This window comes from Agelaius phoeniceus, chromosome 18 (assembly GCF_051311805.1).
Source record: "Agelaius phoeniceus isolate bAgePho1 chromosome 18, bAgePho1.hap1, whole genome shotgun sequence".
Classification (NCBI taxonomy): domain Eukaryota; kingdom Metazoa; phylum Chordata; class Aves; order Passeriformes; family Icteridae; genus Agelaius; species Agelaius phoeniceus.
The window spans coordinates 596534-617932 of record NC_135282.1 but is presented as its reverse complement, the minus strand read 5'-3'; the positions used below and the strand labels follow the sequence as shown (position 1 = coordinate 617932).

At 45.9% G+C, this 21399-nt stretch overlaps 2 protein-coding genes across 13 annotated transcripts in view; one reads left to right on the top strand and one right to left on the bottom strand.

Annotated features, from left to right (window-relative positions):
* The first annotated feature begins 1589 nt into the window (after positions 1-1589).
* PIWIL1 (piwi like RNA-mediated gene silencing 1) lies at positions 1590-14770 on the top strand. The gene is made up of 21 exons (XM_077188021.1): positions 1590-1649; positions 2192-2269; positions 2880-3099; positions 3424-3549; positions 3934-4148; positions 5211-5332; positions 5928-6008; positions 6515-6712; positions 7042-7153; positions 8036-8153; positions 8761-8878; positions 9028-9142; positions 9610-9797; positions 10338-10410; positions 10740-10940; positions 11038-11141; positions 11643-11713; positions 12232-12385; positions 12619-12744; positions 13147-13294; positions 13744-14770. The coding sequence occupies exons 2-21, from the start codon at positions 2195-2197 to the stop codon at positions 13858-13860; spliced, it is 2682 nt and encodes an 893-aa protein (XP_077044136.1). The 5' UTR covers positions 1590-1649; positions 2192-2194; the 3' UTR covers positions 13861-14770.
* A 297-nt stretch (positions 14771-15067) lies between these two features.
* The window catches only part of RIMBP2 (RIMS binding protein 2), an 88219-nt gene continuing 81887 nt past the window's right edge, over positions 15068-21399 (bottom strand). For 6 of the 12 annotated variants that reach the window (XM_077188013.1, XM_077188011.1, XM_054645973.2 and 3 more), the window contains 5 exons: positions 20968-21136; positions 20150-20259; positions 19261-19332; positions 18904-19038; positions 15068-16547 (listed from right to left, as the gene is read on the bottom strand). In XM_077188013.1, the coding sequence (XP_077044128.1) occupies positions 16356-16547; positions 18904-19038; positions 19261-19332; positions 20150-20259; positions 20968-21136 (678 nt within the window). In that variant the 3' untranslated portion in view covers positions 15068-16355. Of the gene's footprint in view, positions 16548-17071; positions 18328-18903; positions 19039-19260; positions 19333-20149; positions 20260-20967; positions 21137-21399 lie in introns of those variants that run through there. The other 6 variants (XM_077188016.1, XM_054645972.2, XM_077188018.1 and 3 more) reach the window with 4 other exon arrangements.

The window sequence follows — 21399 nt, the reverse complement described above, 5'->3', positions numbered from 1 at the left end:
GAACAAGGAAAAGGAGCCTTGTTCACTGCAGGAACCTCAAAAACTGTAAATGACCTCACAGGGTCAGAGTGGTGTTTCACAAAGGTGAGTGTTTATTAGGGAATATTCTTTATTAGGGAATGTTCTCTCTGTCCCTGGAAGTCAGTGTCCCAAACACACCAGGGCCATTTAATCTTTAAGCAAAGGCACACTGGCAAACAGAAATGGTGCACGTGAGCCCTGGTGCCATCTACACATCCCTTGTTCATGGAAAGGCTTGCTGGGCAGTGAATTCCCACTTCAGACCACTTCCCCCAACACTAAGGTCTTCTGGTTCTGTTGTGAAGCCCAAAATACAAGTTATGGTTCCCTGTCCCAGCCATTGGGAGCAATGGGAGCTTTTCCCCTCTCTGTGATTGCCGGTGTCCCTCGGGGCAGGAGGGTCACTCGCAGTGAGCTGGGGTGCTGCAGCAGGCTGGGTCACATCCCTCCTGGTGGCAGCCTGCACCACGCTCAGCTCCACTGACACGGGCTCTGTACCTCCGCGGCAGCCAGGAACGGGTTATGCTGATTTTTATTAACATTTAATAAAGCCATTTAATAGAGTCAAAGTAAAAACGTGTTTTAATAGTTCTTATGGTAAGGGTTGTGCTTTATTGTTTCATAGTTCCATGTCAGTTTTATTAGTCAGTTAAGAAGTCATAGTTTCTCAGGACTTATATTTATTTTATTGCTGTGGGATAGATAGCATTAAACACACGTGTGTTAAGTGCATTAATTGGAAGCACTTTAAAACACTTTAAATGTATCAACAGGTTTCCATGTATGGCATCTGATTGATTTGAAATTTCCCAAAAGATGTTAATTTGGTAAATGCAGATGCTACCGACATAAATAAAGTCAGGGCTGGTGGCAGGTCAGTGTGCGAGCCGCAGGCAGCGCAGCCCCGGCTCCCAGGGCGCCGAGCGAGCCTCCCTGCGCTGGGCAGCCAAGCTCCATTTCTTGTTGGACTGCTCCATCTCCTGGCGAGCTGAAATGTACCTTCCACCGCCGGGGCAGGGGGAAATCACTGCCAACGGGACCGCGCTCCGCCTGCCCGGGACTGCCCGGGACATCCGAGCCCGCCCGCAGCGGGGACAGCGCCCCGGGGCCGGGGGAGCCCCGCCGTGCTGGGGTGGATCCCCGCTATCCCGGGCTGGATATTTATTGGGATAAGGGTGGGAAGGAGAAGATAGAACACTAATGCTGCAGGTTTCTAGCGGATCCCCGCTATCCCGGGTTATATCCCCTCTATCCCGGGTCGGATCCCCGCCATCCCAGGTCGGATCCCGCTGGCACGGCAGCCAGAGGCGGTGCCGTAAGGGCGGGGCAAGCGCCGTCCTTCGGCTCCCTTCGGCTCTCTTCGGCTCCCTTCGGCACTCTCCGGCAGCGCTCGGCAGCCAATCGGCGCCGCGGGCGCCTTCCCGCCTCACCCCGCTGTCGCGTGCCGTGCGGGCCCGGTGCTGAGGGCGCGGCGGGGCCGGCGCTGTCCCGGGGCTGTCCCGGGCCTGGCCTGCGGCGGCGGCGGCGGCTCCAGCGGGGACAGAACCGAGGGGGGGCTCGGGGAGGGCGGCTGGCTGTCTGCGGGCGGCTAGGAGCAGTGTCCCCGTGCGGCCCGAGGGCAGGCGGAGGTAAGGCCGCGGCCCGGTGCGGCTCTGGTGGGGTTTTGGCCCCACAGGCTGCGCGAGGCGGGCCGGGAAGGCGGGCCGGGCCCGGGCCGGGGCTGGGAGTGCAGGAGATGGCCCGGGCCGGACCGGGCCTGGCCTGGCGGGACCGAGCAGGCCGCAGCGCCGGCACATGCTCTGGAGAAGGAGCTCTGCCCTGGGGTAAGGGAACGAACCGGCCTGAGCCCAGCCTCCGGGGGAGCCTGGGGGGGACGTCCGAGGGCCCGGGTTACCTCGGCTGAGGCCGCAGCTCTGAATGACTCACAGCTTCAGCCTTGAGGCGGCCTGTGCCCATCCCTGCAAACCTGACTGAAGGAAGGGCCTTGCCCACGCTCCCCTGATGGCTCTGTCAGTGTGGAGATCCCCGAGCAGAGAATTCGGCAGGGATGGGTGTGTTCTGCTGAGCCAGTTGAGGTCAAAGCAGGGCAGATGGTCTAGTGCTGCTCATAGTATTTATTGGAATAAGGGTGGGAAGATAGAACACTAATGCTGTAGGTGGCTTGTTTTAGAAGATGACTGGAAGAGCTAGAGCCAGAGGAAGGCCTCCCAGACAGACACCTCCTCTTGCTGCGGTAGGAGATGCACCTGTGAGTTGGTTTTCTTTTTTCATTCTTTACCAGGATTTGAGAGTCATACCTCACCTACTTCCTATTTCAATATCAGGCAGATGTGTTCTATGTTTTATGTGTGTATGCATATATTCTGCTGGGTGTACAGTTAATACAGCTCTGTTTTATTAAAGATATTTTATTAAGTTTCCAGTAACATGAAACTCGGAATTGTGGGATTGCTCGTGGCTTAAGGTTGCTGTTCTTCCAGCCACGACACTTTTTAATGTAACTTATTCACTAGCCACTAAAATTACAAAAGACATTTTTATAGAATAACTAGTCAGTTACCTCATACTCTGAGGTATCAGAGGGACTGTAGAAAATGAGAAGTCCATGAATTTTAGTTAGAGCTTGGAAAGAGGGGATTTGCATTAGCTATTAGTTAAATGAATAATAACTTTAAAAGTTTCCCCAGTCCAGTAATTTTGAGTTTCAGGTGTAGAGCAGTAACTGTGCTACTTAGTATAGGACAGAAAGGATTTAAATGTACATAACATAAATGTACGTGTAAGGGTTAGAACGTGCATCCCTCGTGCCCTGGAGTGCGTGGTTTCTCTCCTCAGTGAGTGCCCTGTTTGTTCCCCAGTGGCAGGTCCAGCAGGGCATGCCTGGCCCGCTGCGCGGCCGGCGGCACCCACAGCAGCCCCAGCCCCAGCAGCAGCACCCACAGCAGCCCCAGCAGCAGCTGCAGCACCCACAGCAGCTCCAGCAGCAGCTCCATGTTCCTCCAGCACAGTCAGAAGAGCCCGGGGGCCACGGGCACCTGCGCACCTGTGAGACCCCCCTGCAGGAGAGGAGACCAGAAGGTGAGAAGGACTGGGACATCTGGTGTCTACAAGAGCACCTGTTCTGGAGAGAATACAGGCATCCTTTAGAACACCTGTATTTAGAAATGAGGCATCCTTTAGACTGTATTCATCTCTTTTTTCTTTTCAAAATGAGTTTTGTTACTGAGATTTGGAAGATGTTTGCTACACAGCAAAAGCTGAAATTTAACATTTTGTGATTACTCTTAAATTTGTCTTAATGCCTTTCAAGATTTAATTGCATTATATATTTTTATTTGTTAATATGTGATAGTATGTGTGTTATTTATTACTTAGTTGTGATTCTTGAATTTTAAACAATAGGGTTACAGGTTTCCTCAGGACTCCAGGATTTGTCTTTAAGAGATAGGGGTGGACGTCGCAGAGATTTCCATGACCTTGGGGTAAACACTCGGCAGGCCATGGTGCACGTTCAAGAATCCAAAACTGGTATGTTTAAATCAGACTCTAGACATGTAAGCAGTTTGAAATGGAGGAGTTTCCTTTATTTCTGCTCTTAGTTTCCCCTAAAGAGCCAAGTAAGATAAATCTTCAGAGTGTATTAAAAAAAGAGAAGGAGTTGTTGCTGGTACCTGAAGAGGAGCACGGAGCGTTGTCCTGGCAGCTGAAGGCTGTACAGAAAGCTCCAGAGGGTGGATGAGTGTGTCTGGTAATACAGAGTGAGCCATAGCTCACGGGGTTAGAGCAGATGAGGAACACCACTGGCCTCTAATCTTTGTCTGCCTGCCACAGCTTAAACAACTGTCTCGGGCTGTTGAATGGCTGTGAAATGGTAACATTCTGTAACTGTTCCCACGTTGGCTCTCAATTCAGGTTTTTCAGGAAAAATGATCAAGCTGACCACCAACCACTTCCGTCTGACGTCGCGCCCGCAGTGGGCGCTGTACCAGTACCACGTTGGCTACAGCCCCGAGATGGAGGCGCGGCGCCTGCGCTCCGCCCTGCTCTTCCAGCACGAGGAGACCATCGGCAAGACACATGCCTTCGATGGCTCCATACTGTTCCTGCCAAAGAAACTGGAGAGCAAGGTATGACACCAGAATGCCCTTTGGTTTTGTGTCATCGCTTGCAGTTTGTTCTTGGTTCTCACTAGCTAGGTGAGCTTAGGGAATTGATGTCCCACAGGCAGTGTATTGAATATACCAATGTAAGCTAATTTGTTGTGTAGAGAAATTTGGTAATAAACTTCTGGTTCTAATGGTTAATTTCTGGAATCATCCTCTGCACAGAAGTGATACTACAGACAGTATTTCTCCTTTTGTTTCCTTTGTACTTAGATCTTTTCATACCTTCTGTATTTTAACGCCCCACATAATTGAAAGGGTGGATGAGCTGGGTGTATGTGGCAGCTGGAGGGGTCAGGGTGGCTCCTATGGGAAGGGGTCAAGGTCAGCCCTGTGTTGCACAGTCATTGCCAGCCAGATTCAGAATGGACCCATCACAGGCTAAAGCTGAGCCCATCTGCAAAGTTGTTGGCACCTCTGTGTATTTAAAAAGCAGGGAAAAATTGCAGAGCAAAGAAAGATCTGAGAAGAAAGGAGCACCAGGGGGAAAACACCTCTGTACTGATGGCAATCCCTGCCCTCTGTGCTGTATGCCACTCCTTGCTTCACTGCAGGGACTGGGTGTAGCCAGTGCTGTTCACAGAGGGGCCAGAGGAGTCTGGAGTGAAGCTGAGTTTGGAAAAGGGAGAGGGGAAGAAGTTTTCACTCTGTGTGCTAATCTTTGTCTTTTTGCTTCCCAGTATCTGAATCAGTAATTAAATATATATTAGTTGGCAATATGTTAGCTTATTTCCTCAAGCTGAGTCCTTTTCCTATCTGGTGATGGGTAAGTGATGTCCCTGCCTTCATCTCGAGTTCAGCTGCTCTGGGAGAGCCCCATTCTACCCCCAAGTTGTTTTCATCCTCATGAGCAGAGTCTTGCAGGTTGTAGTTGACAGTCCTAGTGGGAGATGGAATCCACATTTCAGTTAGTCTTGAATTATTGCTTGGAATAAAAATGGCTGAGTCCAGTCTGATATTACTGGAGCAGAATGCAGAGACAGCGCTGTTTGCTCTGGTTTTGTTAACTTCATTTCACTTTCTCAGGTTACTGAGCTGTTCAGTAGGACTCGAAATGGGGAGGATGTGAAGATAACAGTCACACTCACTAATGAGTTGCCACCCACTTCACCTACTTGTCTGCAGTTTTACAACATCATTTTTAGAAGGTTTGCTCTACAAGTTATGTCTTTATAAGAAGTTACTCTAAAAATATCTGAAATAAATTTTTCCACTCCAAGGAATAGGCTACAACAAATAAGTATTATAAATGTAAATTTTTAAGCCTTTCTGGCTGTTGTTATTGTGGGGCCAGCCACATCTGGCAGTACTGTCAAGTGCAGTTGTGTGTATTTCTGAGCCATGTTAGGGTGAAAGGAGTTCATGCTGTTGTAGGCAGTTACAACACCCCACCCTCCTTTTTGTGTGTGGGTTTGCCTCTTAAAGCAAATTACACAGCAGGACATTGAACTGCAAATTTCCTCCTTTGTGGCTCTGGTCTTTCCTCTTAACCTTGGTATCTGGCCTGTTGGGACTGCTGCTTTCAGCTGGTTGGTGAAGGGTGGAGTTGGACCTGAACTTCTCACCTGATTATTGTTAATAAGTGTCCATGACCTTTATAAATTGAGTGTAATGAGAAGTTCATATTTTACATAACCAGATGAGCATTGAGTTTGTGCATAGGGATTGGACCATGCATGATGTGATGATGATGATGATAATAATAGTAATAATGCTAAAGGACATCCATTTTTCTATTTTTAGGCTTTTGAAGATGCTGAATTTGCAGCAGATTGGACGTAATTATTACAACCCCAGTGATCCAGTCTGCATCCCTAACCACAGGTTAGGCAGAACCCTTGGTTTTCAGAGGGGTGCAGGGGTTGCTGCTGTCAGGGCTGTCCTCATTCCTGCAGGATCCCTGCAGTGTGCCTGGTGCTCCTGCCTGCCCTGGGCCTGCTCTACGAGCTGGTGGGCCTGAGCTGCCTGGGGGCCATCATGGGGCTGTGCTGCACTCCCTGCCTTTAATCTGGCCTGTACAGCCTGGCTGCTGGGAGGAACTGGGCAGTGTCCAGCTGGATAAACTCTGGTCTTTTTGTTCTGAAAGTCTCCTGAATACCTACACACTTCGTGAGGTACTTAACAGCATGAAATGGATTTCTTAGCTGACTAAAGACAGCTACCTGTAAAATATTTTTGATTTTGTTAACCTTCAAGAGCTTGTTATATTTGGATCATGGCTTCACCGTGCCATCACTGCTCTTGGGTGTCTGTGAAAGTGGGCAGGAATAAGGGGTCAGAATGAAGATGCTGTAAAGCACACTAAGATTCTGTGTGTTCTCCTTTGCCAGGCTGATGGTGTGGCTGGGCTTCACAAGCTCCATCCTGCAGTATGAGGAGAATATCATGCTGTGTGCAGACGTGAGCCACAAGGTTCTCCGTGGGGAGACAGTGCTGGATACTATGCACAGCCTTCACTCCCAGGTTGGAGAGGAGAGATTTAGAGATGCCTGTGCTAAAGAGCTGATTGGTTTAATTGTTCTCACAAAGTAAGTCTTCTTGGAGAGCTCTTGGTGCTCCATGTCCTGAAGTAGACAATAAAGCATCAGAAAGCCAGAAAATGCTGTCATTGTCAAACTAGCAAACTGATCAAGGTGACAGCATTTGCTAAAGCAGAAAGTACACACTGGTTTTCTTTGATTTTATTACAGTTTAGCTTGAGGTAGAATTGAGAGCCTATTACAGTTGAAAACTTGAAGTTATTATTTCTGAAAGGAGCAAAACTTCCATGAGTACTGACAGTAACTTTGTCATCCCAGTGTATTTCTTTTCTATCTGAGTTAAGATTTAAACAAAGAGTGATGAAATGTTTATGTAGGTACAATAACAGAACATACAGAATTGATGACATCGACTGGGATAACAATCCAAAGAGTACCTTCAGAAAATCAGATGGTTCTGAGATGAGCTTTGTGGACTACTACAAAAAGGTATGAAAATGTAACTGTGTGTTCTATGCTTTGACTTGGAATGCTCAGTCATTGTTACAGGTTTACTTAGGATGCACGGGTTTCTAATTAATCCATAGTATTTTAATTTAACAGAATTTTGTTTAAAGGACACTGTGTAATCTGAGATCAGTAACTCACCTGCACAGCATGGTTTGCTGAGAGTAGTCCATCCCAGGGAGTAGTTGGTCAGGCAGGAGCCTGCACAGATAAGCAAGGAGCTGTTGGGGAAACGCAGAAGGGAAGCTTTGGGAAGGTGGAAGCAGGGCCAGGTAATGTGGGAGGAACACAGATAACGTTGTCACAGCGTGCAGAACTGAGGCTGGAAAGCCAGAGTGCCTCTGGTGCCTCTGCTTTGAGTGTCTGTCACAGCTGCACCCCTGGAATTGTCAGGTCTTCCTTCATGTGTACCAGCTTCGGCAGAAACAGGGCTATGGGAAGGCTCAAGTTCAGAAACTTCACTTGGCAGTCTTGTTTGATTCTTGTGATTTCTTAAATCCAATTACTCTGTAGGTTGGGAACTTTGTCCATTGCTGAAGTGGAAAGAGCATCCCAGTGTTGAATTAGATAGCCCAGATGATAATGCCTCAGGCAAGGCACAGGCTTTGTTTCTGTTGTCTCTTACACATCAGTAGTTTGATGGCATCAGTTGAGAGAACAGTGCTTCCCTGCTTTGCCTTTTCTGGCAAAAGTAATTCTTCTGAGATGTGCTAATTGAAAAAGATTACTAGTGGATTTTGGGTTTGTTTTAGGAACAATACTTGTTTTCTAAAGTGAGCACTATTATTCAGAAATAATAATGTTTGTTATGAATAACTTGTTTGTTATGAGTAAATTAACATGCAGTCTATATTTCTGATACAGCAATATAACATAGAAATTAGTGATTGGATGCAGCCTGTCCTGATCAGTCAGATGAAGAGGAAGAGAGGGAACATACAAGGATCTGTGGCTCTGATTCCAGAGCTGTGCTCCTTAACAGGTACTATAGCATTTTCCATATCAAAACATCTGTCAAACCATAATGCCTACTGAAAGAGGTATTCTGACAGCAGCTTTTTGCAGAGTTCAGGGAAACTGTTTTGTTTCTATAAATGTGAGTCTAGGAACACATTTTGTAGCTACAAGATTGGATATTTAAACGGGACCAGAAAGCTTGAGGGGGTTTGTTGTTGAATAGTGTTTAGCTATGGTGTTCAACATCAGCACTCTGAAAACTGGTGGAGTTTTGGTGGTAGAACTTCTGTTGAAAAAGAGCAATTCACTAGCAATTGATGATAATTTTGTAAGATACATAAATACATGTTTTGCACTAGCAGTACCTGAACATCTCAGCTATTTGTTTTGATTTGAAAACGGAGCTGAAGAGCTGCAATGCCTTGTGTGGTTTCCTCTCAAGTGCAAAAATCCAGGATTTCTTTTCATGCCTATGGGGATGTATGTACAGGAAGCAACTGAAAACTTGGGCTACTACTGCCACCACTTCCTCTGTCTGCAGGACATGTAGTACTAATCTGCACGAGCAGCAAGTTTCATTTTTACAGTCCTTCATCTTGACTCGGACTCAGAAAAGGCTTTGCTGTTGGCAGGACTGACCGACAAGATGCGCAACGACTTCAACATGATGAAGGACCTGGCCATCCACACACGGCTGCCGCCCGAGCAGAGGCAGCGCGAGCTTGGCAGGCTTCTCAACTACATCCAAAAGTATGGCACCTACTGTCCTCTGCTTCTGTCTCATCAAAGATGCCTATAACAAACCTCTTGCAGTGAAACTTCTGAAATCTTACTAGATTTTAAAAAGTCAGCAGCAACAAATTTCTCACGTTTTTCATTCATATCTTGTTTTTAAACAGAGATGACAATGTTCAGAAGGAGCTCCGAAACTGGGGTTTAAGCTTTGATAATAAATCAGTGTCCTTTACAGGAAGAATTGTTCAAGGAGAAAAGATCTTTCAATCAGGAGCCATGGTAAATAATAAATCAACTTCTAAAATCTTCTGGGTGTCTCACTGATGAAACAAGTTCTTAAGGAAGGAAATGGTACTTTTTGGTTTATAAGTGAAGGATAAAGAGTGAAAATGTTATACACAAGTCTTTGTCCAAGCAGGAGATTTGCAGATTTCTTAAGTTGTTCCCAAGCTGTAGTTAGAAACCCTTGAAGGCACTCCATCACAATGAGGCTGTCCTTGCAGAGCAGTCCTTCTGGCCAGGCACACAGTCCAGGAGAGCAGAGGTGTTTCCCATTAGTTTCCATCTGCTAAAGAGGTGCCAAGGCTTTCTGCTGAAAAGCCACTAAGGATTTCAGCTGGGTGGCCAGAACACAGGCAGGATGAGCACAGGATGTGTGCTCAGCACAGGTAGGATGAGCCCTGTGAGCAGTGCAGATGTGCGTGCAGTCAGAGGCTGTTGTCAAACGTGAGCTGTTTGCCCCGCAGTTCGATTACAACCCCCAGTTTGCCGACTGGACCAAGGAGACGCGCGGCGTGCCCCTGATCCGCTCCATGCCCATCGACAGCTGGCTGCTCATCTACACCCGCCGCAACTACGACGTGGCCAACACCCTGCTGCAGAGCCTCTTCAAGGTCACCCCCTCCATGGGCATCCACATGAACAGGCCCAGCATGTGAGTGTCCTCGCTGAGCTCAGGGAGAACCGTCACCGTGCTGGGCTGCTCTGGGAGGGGAGGGTGTAGTGTGTCCCACAGCCGGTGTCTGGGAGGTTTTTCATAAAGCACAGTTGCTTTCAGTATGCAGATTGTTCTGTTTTCTCTTGGGATTGACTTTCCTTACTCATACTTTTATTTCTGAGAGCTTTTTATATGCCAAAACTAAGAAGTATCAGGCAGACAGTCATTGAAACAAACCCTTCTCTAAGGAGTATTTTTTGCTGACTTAGGATGTATTCTGATTCTGATCTGTTCTCCTTGCAAATATCCTCCCTTGAGTACCTGTACTTGCTTTTAATTTTGAATTTCATTGTGTTTGGAAACCTGAGTTTGGAGGTGATTCCTTTTAATCTTCAGATGTGTGAAAGTGGTTTGTTAATAGCTGTAAATGTGACATTTCATACACTATTGATGCGTAGTGAGCTTTTATGCTTTTACTAAGTTTCAATAGCTGTTAGCTGTTCTTTTTCTGTAAGCATTTTCTCTCTTTCTTTTCAGGATTGAAGTAGATGATAGAACAGAAGCATATTTAAGGGTTTTACAGCAAAGGGTTACCTCTGACATAAACATAGTATGTATTTGAATCCATAATTTCAAATCCTGTTTATCTCTGTAACTGATGTTCAGTGGGATTTGCTCTCAGAACCGCAGCTTTGGGCTCCTGAGAATCCACTATGTACCTGCCAATCCTCCTGTGCAAAGCTAACACTGACCATGGGTATCCTTCTGGATAAGAGCCTTTGGTTCTGAAGTACAGACACTGACACTTTGCAGTTCTTTCTTTCACTGTGAACATTTGAATATTTCTCTTGTGCATAAGAACTTTTTCCTAAAGAACTGTTGAAGTGCTGTGTAGCTCTGAGAATGCAGCTTCTTACAAAGATTCTTTTTCCTTCAAAGGTAGTTTGTATCTTGTCTAGCTCCCGAAAGGATAAATATGATGCCATCAAGAAATACCTGTGCACAGACTGCCCCATCCCCAGCCAGTGTGTGCTGGCTCGCACTTTGAGCAAACCGCAGACTATCATGACGGTAGCAACAAAGATTGCCTTGCAAATGAACTGTAAAATGGGTGGGGAGCTCTGGAGTGTGGAGATCCCCGTAAGTATTTTCTTAGGAATGGTAAGTGCTCTTTCTGAGGCTGTAGTTCAGAAGCAAGGCCGGTGTGCAGCAGGTGCTGTGTGTGATTGCCTTGCAGCTGAAGCAGGTGATGATTGTGGGCATCGATTGTTACCATGACACTGTCTCTGGCAAGCAGTCCATCGCGGGCTTCGTCGCCAGCCTCAACCAGTCTGTCACACGGTAAGAGCGGGCTGCCACGGCTAAAAAACCCTCAAAACAGTAAAAAAACCCTTTCCTTTGATTGGAACACAGCTTCAATGGGATCACCCATCAGGAAAATTCATAACTGGTTTGCTGTAATGGTTAATGTGAAATGTATTGTGAATTTTACCCACTGCATCCCTAGAAGGAGTGGCCTTGTCCCACATTGCTTGAGAGAGGGGTCAAGTGGTGGAGACATGGCTGGGATGAATAGAGAGCATCAGGGTAACAGGGTCTTCCTCTTTTGTGTTGACTTGTGGGAAAGGCTCTTCTTGGTTGAGAAGAATTTTAAGTCACGCTATGGCACTTTTACCATGTTTTTATTTAGGGGGAATATTCTCATAGAACCCCAGCTCTTCCTTGGCTGCATTGACCCACGACACCCATAAAGACTAAGTGGTCATGGGCATTTTAAAAATAACTTCATTGCAGCAAGCCTGGGAAATGCTTTGAAGGTTTCTTTCATTTTGTTCTTCACAGGTGGTTCTCCCGCTGTGTTGTTCAAAGTCGTGGGCAAGAACTTGTGGATGGAATCAAAACCTGCTTGCAAAGTAAGGGAAGGAAAGGGAAGGAGTTCTGCTCTTGTAGTGCCAGATCTAAGAACTGACAATTCAGCTTCTCAAAATCCTCCTCTCCTGCTGGCCTGAGAGGAGGCTTTACCAGCCTGTACTTGGATAACCAGAGATTAAACATTCTATTATAAATACTGCTGAAAAAAATGAATAGCATCTTGTATAAATCTTTCACTGATTGCCACATTCCTTTGCAATAATTAAAAACTACTGAGCAGTGCACTTCCAAGAATGCTTTAAGGGAGTCTGATTTCAAGGAGGGCAGCTCCTGCTGTGAGAGAGGCCAGCAGAGCAGGTGTGTCCGTGGGTCCTTTCTGTTTGTGGGTGCACAGGCAAAGCAGAGCTCTTCCTTGCAGCTATGTTTGTGCAGCAGGACACTGAGGGATTGAGGACCTTACTTTTCCAACTTACTGCTGTTTTTCTAGGAATAAAAATCTATTTCTGTTTTGGAATGAATTGTCATCACAACTAATGGCTTTTACTCTTGTTTTTTTAAGCTGCTCTGAGGAACTGGTCTAAATGGAATAAGTCTTTGCCCTCTCGCATTTTTGTGTATCGTGATGGTGTTGGAGATGGACAACTCAATACTTTGGTTAATTATGAAGTGCCTCAGTTTCTGGATTGCTTGAAGAGTATTGGTACTGACTACAGGTAAATCTGTTTCTACCAACCCTCTTCTTTATACTGCCAGAGAAATAAACACTGGGCTACAAAACGAGCCTATGGATGAAGACTGTCTAAAGTTGTGAACAATGTCTTACTCTGAATCACTAAAGACTTACATGTGAAATTAATGCCCTGGAACCCCAGAGAATCTGCCCCTGAATACTCCTTGTGCAGTTTTGTAGGAGAGTATTGTTTTTTTCCTTTTCCCTTTCTTTTAGCCCGAGACTCACTGTGATTGTGGTGAAGAAACGAGTGAATGCCAGGTTCTTTGCAGAGGTTGGGGGAGGACTCAAAAACCCACCCCCAGGGACTGTTGTTGATACAGTGGTGACCAGACCAGAGTGGTGAGTTCCTGCAGAGGTAACACACACACTGCTCCAGGCTGGGCACAAAGGAGATGGATCCAACAGTGGGACTGTAAGATCAAGTGTAAAAACACTTCCCACACTTGTGTGGCTCAGGGGCTGGAGAAAATGAGCAGTGTAAGCTAAGGGCATGTGCAGGGTGGTTATCAGGAGGAAAAGGGGACAGAACAAAGAGTTGAGGTTGTTCTGGTCTCAAGACCTGGTCCATATAATAAGGTTATTCACGTTCCTCCAGGTCTCCTGGCCTTTCAGACACAGAGGAGGCTTTTGTGGCCACAGCCTAGGCATCCTTGTGGGGTGCACTCAATAAGCATGAAGTGGCTCTCAAAACAAGACAGATCCATGGGGACTGTCAGTAACGGGCTGGGGTTCCTGTGGCAGGTACGATTTCTTCGTGGTGAGCCAGACGGTGAAGAACGGCTGCGTGGCACCCACGCACTACAACGTGATCTACGACACCAGCCAGCTGAAACCCGACCACGTGCAGCGCCTCACCTACAAGCTGTGCCACATGTACTACAACTGGTCGGTGAGTGCTCCTGCCAGGGCCAGCCTGCATGCAGAACTGACATTGCCCACCTGCACAAGTGTCTGCTCCTTTGTGGAGGTGCAGCTGTGCCGCTGCATTGCCTTGAGGCCTCTGCGGCACACACAGCTCAGCACACGCTCAGCTCGGGCACTTCTGCAGCCACAGACAGCACACACACCTCCCACCTTCTGCAAGGCCCAGCACTGAATGTTAACCTGCCTAAGAGGTGGCAGGAGGGCACCACAGTCGGGAAGTTTGGGGGTTTTGCATCTGTTCTTTGTTGGGAGTATGTAAAGTTATTTTCACCAATCAGCATAAACAACAGGCAATACAAATTTTACAAGTATGCAGACTTTGGAGGTCCAGGGCTCTTTGTTGTAGCATCTGCATGCTTATTTAAAATTACCTGAAAATAATTGCCTTCCTTTTCTTTTTTCCCCTTTCTGCAGGGTATTATCAGAGTACCTGCTCCTTGCCAGTACGCTCATAAGTTGGCTTTCCTTGTGGGTCAGAGTATTCACAGAGAACCAAACCTGTTGCTCTCAGACAGACTGTACTACCTTTGAAGCTGAGTTACCAGCCAAACAGAAGAGAGCAGTTCTTCTCTAGGGAATGTAGAATTGTCTGGGCTTTTGGTTTCATTTTGGTTTTCATAAGAGACGTGCACAGGATATGTGCAGCTGTGGAAATTATTTTATTTTCATTGTACCAAGGAAAAGCTTGAGATTTGCATTTTGAACAGGTGTCTGCTTGCTAGAATAACTACAAAAATTTTTATGATATTTGATACTTACTTTCTAAAGTTTTTCTCAAATTCTTCCCAAAGTTTATTGGTTGTTCTTATTTACATTTTGATAAGTCTTACACAGAATTACTTCTTGCATGGGAGATAGTTATGCAGACCAGAATCCCAACTCTTCCAGCTGGTATTTACCCTTCTAATTTTCAAAATGCTTCAATATTGTTGATTCCTTGTTTTTCTTGGTTAAGATGAGGGCCAGCTTTGTCTCCTGAGCTGTTTCATACCTTAAGAGGAGGTGACCAGGTGCTCTTGGTTACCAAGGCTTTGTCTGCAGGCTGCACAGAATGCAGAACCTTGGCAGGATTTTGAGCAGTTGTTGTTGTGAGGGATTTGCACACCAGCCCCAAACTCTGGTGCTGCCAGGGCAGTGAGGGCTCTGCCAGGCTGGGCAGCTCAGGGCCAGTGCTGTGTGCAGCCAGGGGCAGTTCAACACAGGCTCCTTAACTGAGAAATACATTTCCATCAAGGAATATCAGTGCCCTGGCAGGCTTGGGGTTTTGGTTTTGTAGTTGCAAGCACTGGGAAGCAGCCCTGGTTTGTTCATGTCTGAGGTTTTCACTGGTCACTGTTCTGCAGCCCATTTTGTGAAACTAACAGCAGCTGTGGGGATGGAGGTTGATTCCAGATTTTTGCAGTAGCAGAGTCAAACTACTGCACCTGGAGAAATTCAGATTAGTGCTGGTTTTCTTAACCACCTTGTTGTGAACCTTGTTGCTTTTCTTTGTGAGATTTAAATAAAGTTGTTGCTGAAATCCTTGCCCGTTTGAACCTGTTCTGGGTATTTTGTGCTTCAGCACTGGGCTTTGGGCACAGATGGGACAATTGCTGGAGTAACTTTGCAACCCTTTTTCACCTCTGGGAAGCTCTTGCAGATGAGGAGCTTTTCTTTATTCTGCAGTGACAGTTCTGAAAGAAGGCTGACACAGGAAGGCAGCAGCTGACACAGGGGATTTATGAAACATACTGCACTCTACAAAATATCAAATTATTTATTTATATAAAATATAATACACAACGATCGTACACATGCACACACCCACACAGTACTTTACCACAAATGTAGGCCAGTTACTTTCTTTAATTAAATGTTATAATCTAGCACACAGTATTTTACAGTAATTTACATTGTTATCTGAAGACACAATGGGGAAGCTTTGATCATTCATTTATAAACCTTCCATAAATTACAAAAAGAAAGGCAGTCTGAAAAGTATGTATAAACAGTAAAAACAATTTACAAATGGACAAGAATTACAAAATAGTAACAGCCAATGACTGCCATCAGGGTGGAGGGTTGGTTTTTGTGATATGCCAATGTTGCAGTTGGGGTTTGATAGAGCCTGGTGTGGCTGTAACGCTTTGTCCTTTCACTGCAGATGGACTTGCCTCAATCTGACAGCAGCAGAATGAAAATGCCTTTTAACCTAGCACTGAACCTCCACAGGAAAGAACGGGGGAGTAAAGGGGTTTTGGTGTGCAGTTGGTTTTTCCCAGTAGCTTAGGAAGGGAACCAGGAACCCCAGAGCTGGAGGATGGAAAGGGGTGAGGTTTGAGTAATTACACTGCCTGGTTCCCCTGCATGAGAATGGCAAACCAGTGCAGGGTTTTGGTTTTTACTGGGGCAGCAAAAACTGAAAAGGGTTTAGCACAGCACTTGCACACTGCCAGGAGTCCATCAGCTGGGGCTGGGGCAGTACCAGTGTTCATCTGGAGCTACTGGTGGAGGGAGGATGGACACAGCTGCATACACAGTACATACAAAGTATACGCTGCATATTTATTAGACAGTACAAATCATTGTGCATTAATAAGGCAAAACATCAAGGCTGATTCAACTAGGAGTTTCAAGACCATTTTTGTTAATGAGTGGATCCAGTGGGGGGATCTCTCTGAACTAGCAATCAGTGAAGAGAGTTTCCTCCCCCCACTCATGGTTAAAGGAGAATAAAGGCTGAGATTTTTCCAATGGAGTTGTAGGTGTTGAGATGACTTCAAATAAAACCATGTTCTTCTGGTCTTAATCCCATAACTTTTTTTTTTTTTTTAACTTTTTAAAAAATACTTTTGCAACAGCAAATCCATTTCCCTTTTTTCCTTGCTGTTTTGATTAAGCAATTGGCATGACTCTATTGATGTCAGGGTTAAAAATGCAACGGTCTGGTAAAGTACTGCATAGTCATGAAAGCCCTAGTTTTGACTTTAAAAACAAAGAAAAGTACACAGACTGGAAGCTTTACAGGTTGTCCAGGAGCACATGACTCATTTCACTGCACCAAGCCTTTTCAGCAGTTTCTTGCCTTTGGAAAGCAGCCCCTTTTTCTTTTTCGAGGCCATATCCCTGCCTCTCCCGGGGCTCCCCGAGCCCAGCACAGGTGACGGAGGAGACCCGGAATGGAGATGAACTGTGGGGGAAGGTGCTCTCCGGGAGGTACCTGTATTCTCAGGAGGAACCTAGTAGGTACATTGTTATCATTTATTCAATCTTTGAAAGCTTCAAAGCCATCAGCAGCAAGAAACTTGGTAACATCACCTGTCCCATTACCCACTTAAACAAAAGGGGTTTCTTTCTTCTCTCTGGCTCAAAATACTGCGTGGGCTTATGGAAAATACATCAATTTAGAGGGGAAAAAATATAGAAATTGAAAACCCACCAATAAAGCCCAGTTTTGGTTGTACCTTTGTAAAGGAAATGTTGGATACACTTGCTTTGCCAGAATTCTGGCCATAAAAGCCACAAAATTGGCTTTGGTTTTTCATTTCAGTACTCTGATAGTACTAAAATGGAGAGGGATACTTTCAGCTATAGATTTAAGAAAAATAAACATGTTAAGTACTACAGATTAGCAATCTATAGAAGCCAAACTCTTTTCAGAAGAAAGTACTTAAAATGCTACATGATCACTTACTTTTTAATGTCCTTTAAATGCCTTTTCTTTAAAATTGGCTAGCAAACTTTATGTACAGATTAGAGAAGATGGCACACTGGCTTAAAAAAAAAAAAAGGAAAAAGAAAAAGCTAAAATGAACCTTAATTGCAATCAAAGAAAGCTTAAAGGCCCTGAGTGCTTGATGTGTATGCTGCAGCTATGAGGTTGTTAGATGACAGCATTCCTAAATATTTTGAACAGCTTTTTTTTTTTTTCAGTCATCAAAAGCACTTGGATGAAAATGCTAAAATTACATATACTCAGCCTATCCTAACTACAGTGCCCAGCTGGCAAAATGGTTGCTATCAATTAGGATGATATTTTCACAGTAGAATCCATGCTGTAGGGAGGCCTGCTAGCTTTAGTTCAAGTTAAAATGTCAGCAATTCACTGGCTCATTGTGCAACAGTGAGTTAAGCAAAGGGGCTTCAAGCCTACTTTGATTTTAAATCAAGGTCTAATTCTAATGAAAAAAAAAAAAAACAAAACAAACCAAAACAACTTGGTAAAGCACCCCAACGTACACCTGAAGATACCAGATATGGAGTCTAATGCATTCATTCAGTGAGCTGCATGTTTCAGGTCGAGACTTTATTGCATTGGTAAACCAAACAGTTGCTAATATTGCAAAGGTACGCTGCTAGGAAAATCCAGTGAATTGTACCACAGGAGGGGATTCTTTTCAGAAGTGTTGAATAGTTGGTCTTAGGCAAACTGGGGTACAATAGATTGTGGAAAACACATTTTAAGGCAGACAATTTAAGTGGCTGTGTTTGAGTGTAGTGAGTTTCAGAACCAACTATCCCCTTGTAAACTACCGTCCGTGCCAGCGGCACTGCTGGTTCTGCAGGGGCTGCAGCTTTGTGCTTTTCTCTTGACACATGAGCTTGGAATTTTTACATCCCAGCTTGGCTAGCAATGCAATATGCAGCTTTGTTTGTAGGGTAGTTAGACATCAAACTCTCCTCTCTATGTAAACATAAACATTGAGCTCGGGAAGAAATATGTTCCAAACGCTGACCTTCGTACAGGGAGGGCTGATGGATTTCAGAGGTTCCTGTTTTAAAGGATTTGTCTCCCAAGAAAGGAGAGGACTTGACTAGGTACAGCAAAGGCATGCAGCCTGGTCTTCTGTGGCCAAGGGGTTTGGAGACATATTTCTTTTCTTTTCCCCCACAATTAAGTTTCAAGACTTGCATTAGATAGCCAGGTAGCTTTAATTGAAATCTCTATTGGTATCTTCAGTTGCTCACTTACGTGAAGGCTACATTGCCTTATTAAGGTGTGAAATGAACACTCTTCTTCTGTTTCCAAGCAGATGAGCAAAGAAATAAAAATATATATAAAATATATAATATATAAAAGTATTGCAGTGATGAAACAAAACCAAAAATGAGATACTCTAAACATGATTAATTCTTTCATGAAAGAGAAGTCTCTGAGCAATTAATTATTGCCAGTTGGAACAGGAAGTTGTAAGGATTAAGAGAGGACCACTGTCAGTCCATCAGCTGCAGTTACAGTTTGTATTTAGAGGAACACTGGTACCAGGCTTTTGTGCAAAGGAAACTTTTTGAAAGAGCAATTTAGAAGCTTTGGGAAATAGCTATCACCAGGAAAGAGCTGCTTAAATTCAGGTTATGAAGGGCGGTACTGCAATGACTGCCACCACACAGCCCACTCAGTTTCTCCATTTACAAACGTAACGAGCTGGCAAAGGCTAAAGCCACTTTCCCTCAGGTTTTATTTTATATATTTGAAAGGTAACTTTAAATGGGCAAATGAATTTAGATGTAATGTTAAAGATAATGTCTAAATGGTACGAGAGACAGAGTGGGATGGCAGATGGGAGTTTAGGTGCTCCTCAGGGGGCTGCTTACCCTTTTGGCCTTGGCTCGCATGGGCGCGTCGTGGCCGTAGCGCGAGGGCGCCTCGGAGAGAAACACTTCCACATCGTCAGGCACTTCTTCGAGGAAGTTGGAAGGAACCAGCCCCTTCTGTCCATTGAGCTCCCCCTGCCAGCAAGGGAAGGAGCAGTGAGTGCTTTCCTCCCACCACATCTGCTCCCAAGGAGGCAGGGACACATTTCTGCCTATTTCAAAGCTGGCGAGGAAGAGGAAATTCCCCTCTACGGCCCCTGGGGAGGCTGAGAGCTCACACAGTTCCACATCCCCTCCCCAGGCTGGTGTTTGCTGGAGCTGGGAGCAGTTTGGGCTGAGCCAGCAGACACAACTTACATAGTAAAATCCATCTTCATCGATCTCACCAAAGACAGTGATGATGTCCCCAGTGCAGAAGGTCAGCTCGGCCTGCAGGGGAGGAGCAGGGACAGGCAAAGATCAGCCTTTCTTTATTAATAGGGAATCCATTCAGATTTCCCCCCACTCCTTCATGTTAAGACACTGGTGAAACCAAACTGATCTTTGACAGCCAAACTTCTTGTTTTTTCCCTTGGGGTTTTTTCCTTGCTAAGCCCAGCCCCTGTCCCAGTGTGTGTGGACACCCACAGGGCTCCCTGTGACCAACAGCCAAGACATTCAGGCCTTGAAGAACCTGCACAAGCTTTGAGGCTTTGAATTGCAGCTTCAAAGGGTCCCTAAATCCATCCTGGTGGAGGGGGAGCTGCTCAGGGCTGCAAGGGAGCTCAGGGCATCACCCAGCCCAGCCCCTGAGGCACAAGGCTCCTGCACTGCAGCTGTGCTGGATTCTCTTCAGCAAAACCTTCCCAATGGGCAGCTCCTCTCTGATCAGCACCCAGTGCACTGGGCTCTTTTAATTGTCTGTGGCTTAAATGCAATTAGGGCGGGGCTTTTAAATTGCATTTAATTTCCTGTGGCCATGGGAGAGAGAACAAACAAAATCTTTGCAATACATCAGCACAATTTATTTGATTTGTTGGCCAAACTACTTTGAAACACCATAATTTAGAAAAAGATTTGGTTCAATAAGAAACAGAAAACAACCCAGGCTGTGTTTTAAAGCACCATGTCCCACATATTTCAAAATTCACTTTCTCCTTCTACAATTCCCCAATTAAAACCAAAACCAAAACAACATTTTAGAGGACGGCTGAGGAAGCTCACAGGCTCTGTGCCCCCAGCCCCAGGGGCCCAGCTGTGCCCCTACCTCCACATCCACGTTGGGGGAGCTCTCCCTGGGGTCGTAGTCATAGAGGGCCACCATCCTCCTGGTGGTCAGCGGCTGCTGCCGGCCCCCGCGCCGGCCACGGGGCTCTGCTGGGAGGGCAGAGAGAGAGAGTCCCTGACATGGGTGCTGCAGGCCCTGACACGGGCTCTGCTGGGAGGGCAGAGAGAGAGAGTCCCTGACATGGGTGCTGCAGGCCCTGACATGGGTGCTGCAGGCCCTGACATGGGTGCTGCAGGCACTGACACAGGTGCTGCAGGCACTGACACGGGTGCTGCAGGCGCTGCAAATGCACTCCAGTTACTGCCACGGCTACTGCAGGGGCTCATACAGGTGCTCAGGTACTGATAAAAGTACTGCAGGTACTGATACAGGTGCTCAGGTACTGATACAGGTACTGCAGGTGGTGATAAAGGTACTCAGTTGTTGATAAAGGCACTGCAGTTATTGCTACAGGTACTGCAGGTACCGATACAGGTGCTCAGGTATTGATACAGGCACTGCAGGTATTGATAAAGGCACTGCAGTAAATATTTCAGGACACAAAACCCACTCTTTTTTTTTTAAATCAGAAAAGAAAGCAACAAGTGGAGCTGCGAAGCTGCAGGTCCCCATTTGCAGCCAATGCTATCACCATTAAATATTAGTTATATAAAGTTGTCCAGACACTGACACAGAATGTATCCCCTGGGGCAGTAATGACTGCAAAATGTGGATGCATCTGCATAAAAACAAAAGGTAAATGCAGCCAAGCTAAGGGAGCCAAGAGTCTGGAGGGAAATGTCTGCATTTTCCCTTACCTATTTTCTCAATTGGAGTGTTCAAGGGAAGGAAACCTTGTTTAAGGAGCTGATCCATCATCTCTTCATCATCTGCCTGTATCTCAGAGACCATGTTACAGGGGATAAGGCCAACTCTTGCACAGGTTTCTCCACGGTAAAACCCATCAGCATCTTTGTCCCCATAAACCTGATATTCAAAGAAGGACAATATTGGTCAAAAAGGATTTAGCATTTAGGAAGCATTTGGAAAATGCTGCAGCTCTGCTCTGGCACAACACCAGCACTTCTGGGGTTCCTCTGCCACAAAGACCCTCTCTGCAGCAGCTCTTCCTGCAGGGGTTGTGCCAATGGAGCTTCAGAGCCACAGGCTTGGGCTTAACCTAAACTTTTAATAAAGACTCTCACTATCTACAGCAGCTTTGAGATTTTTGCCCGTTTTGTGATCATTTT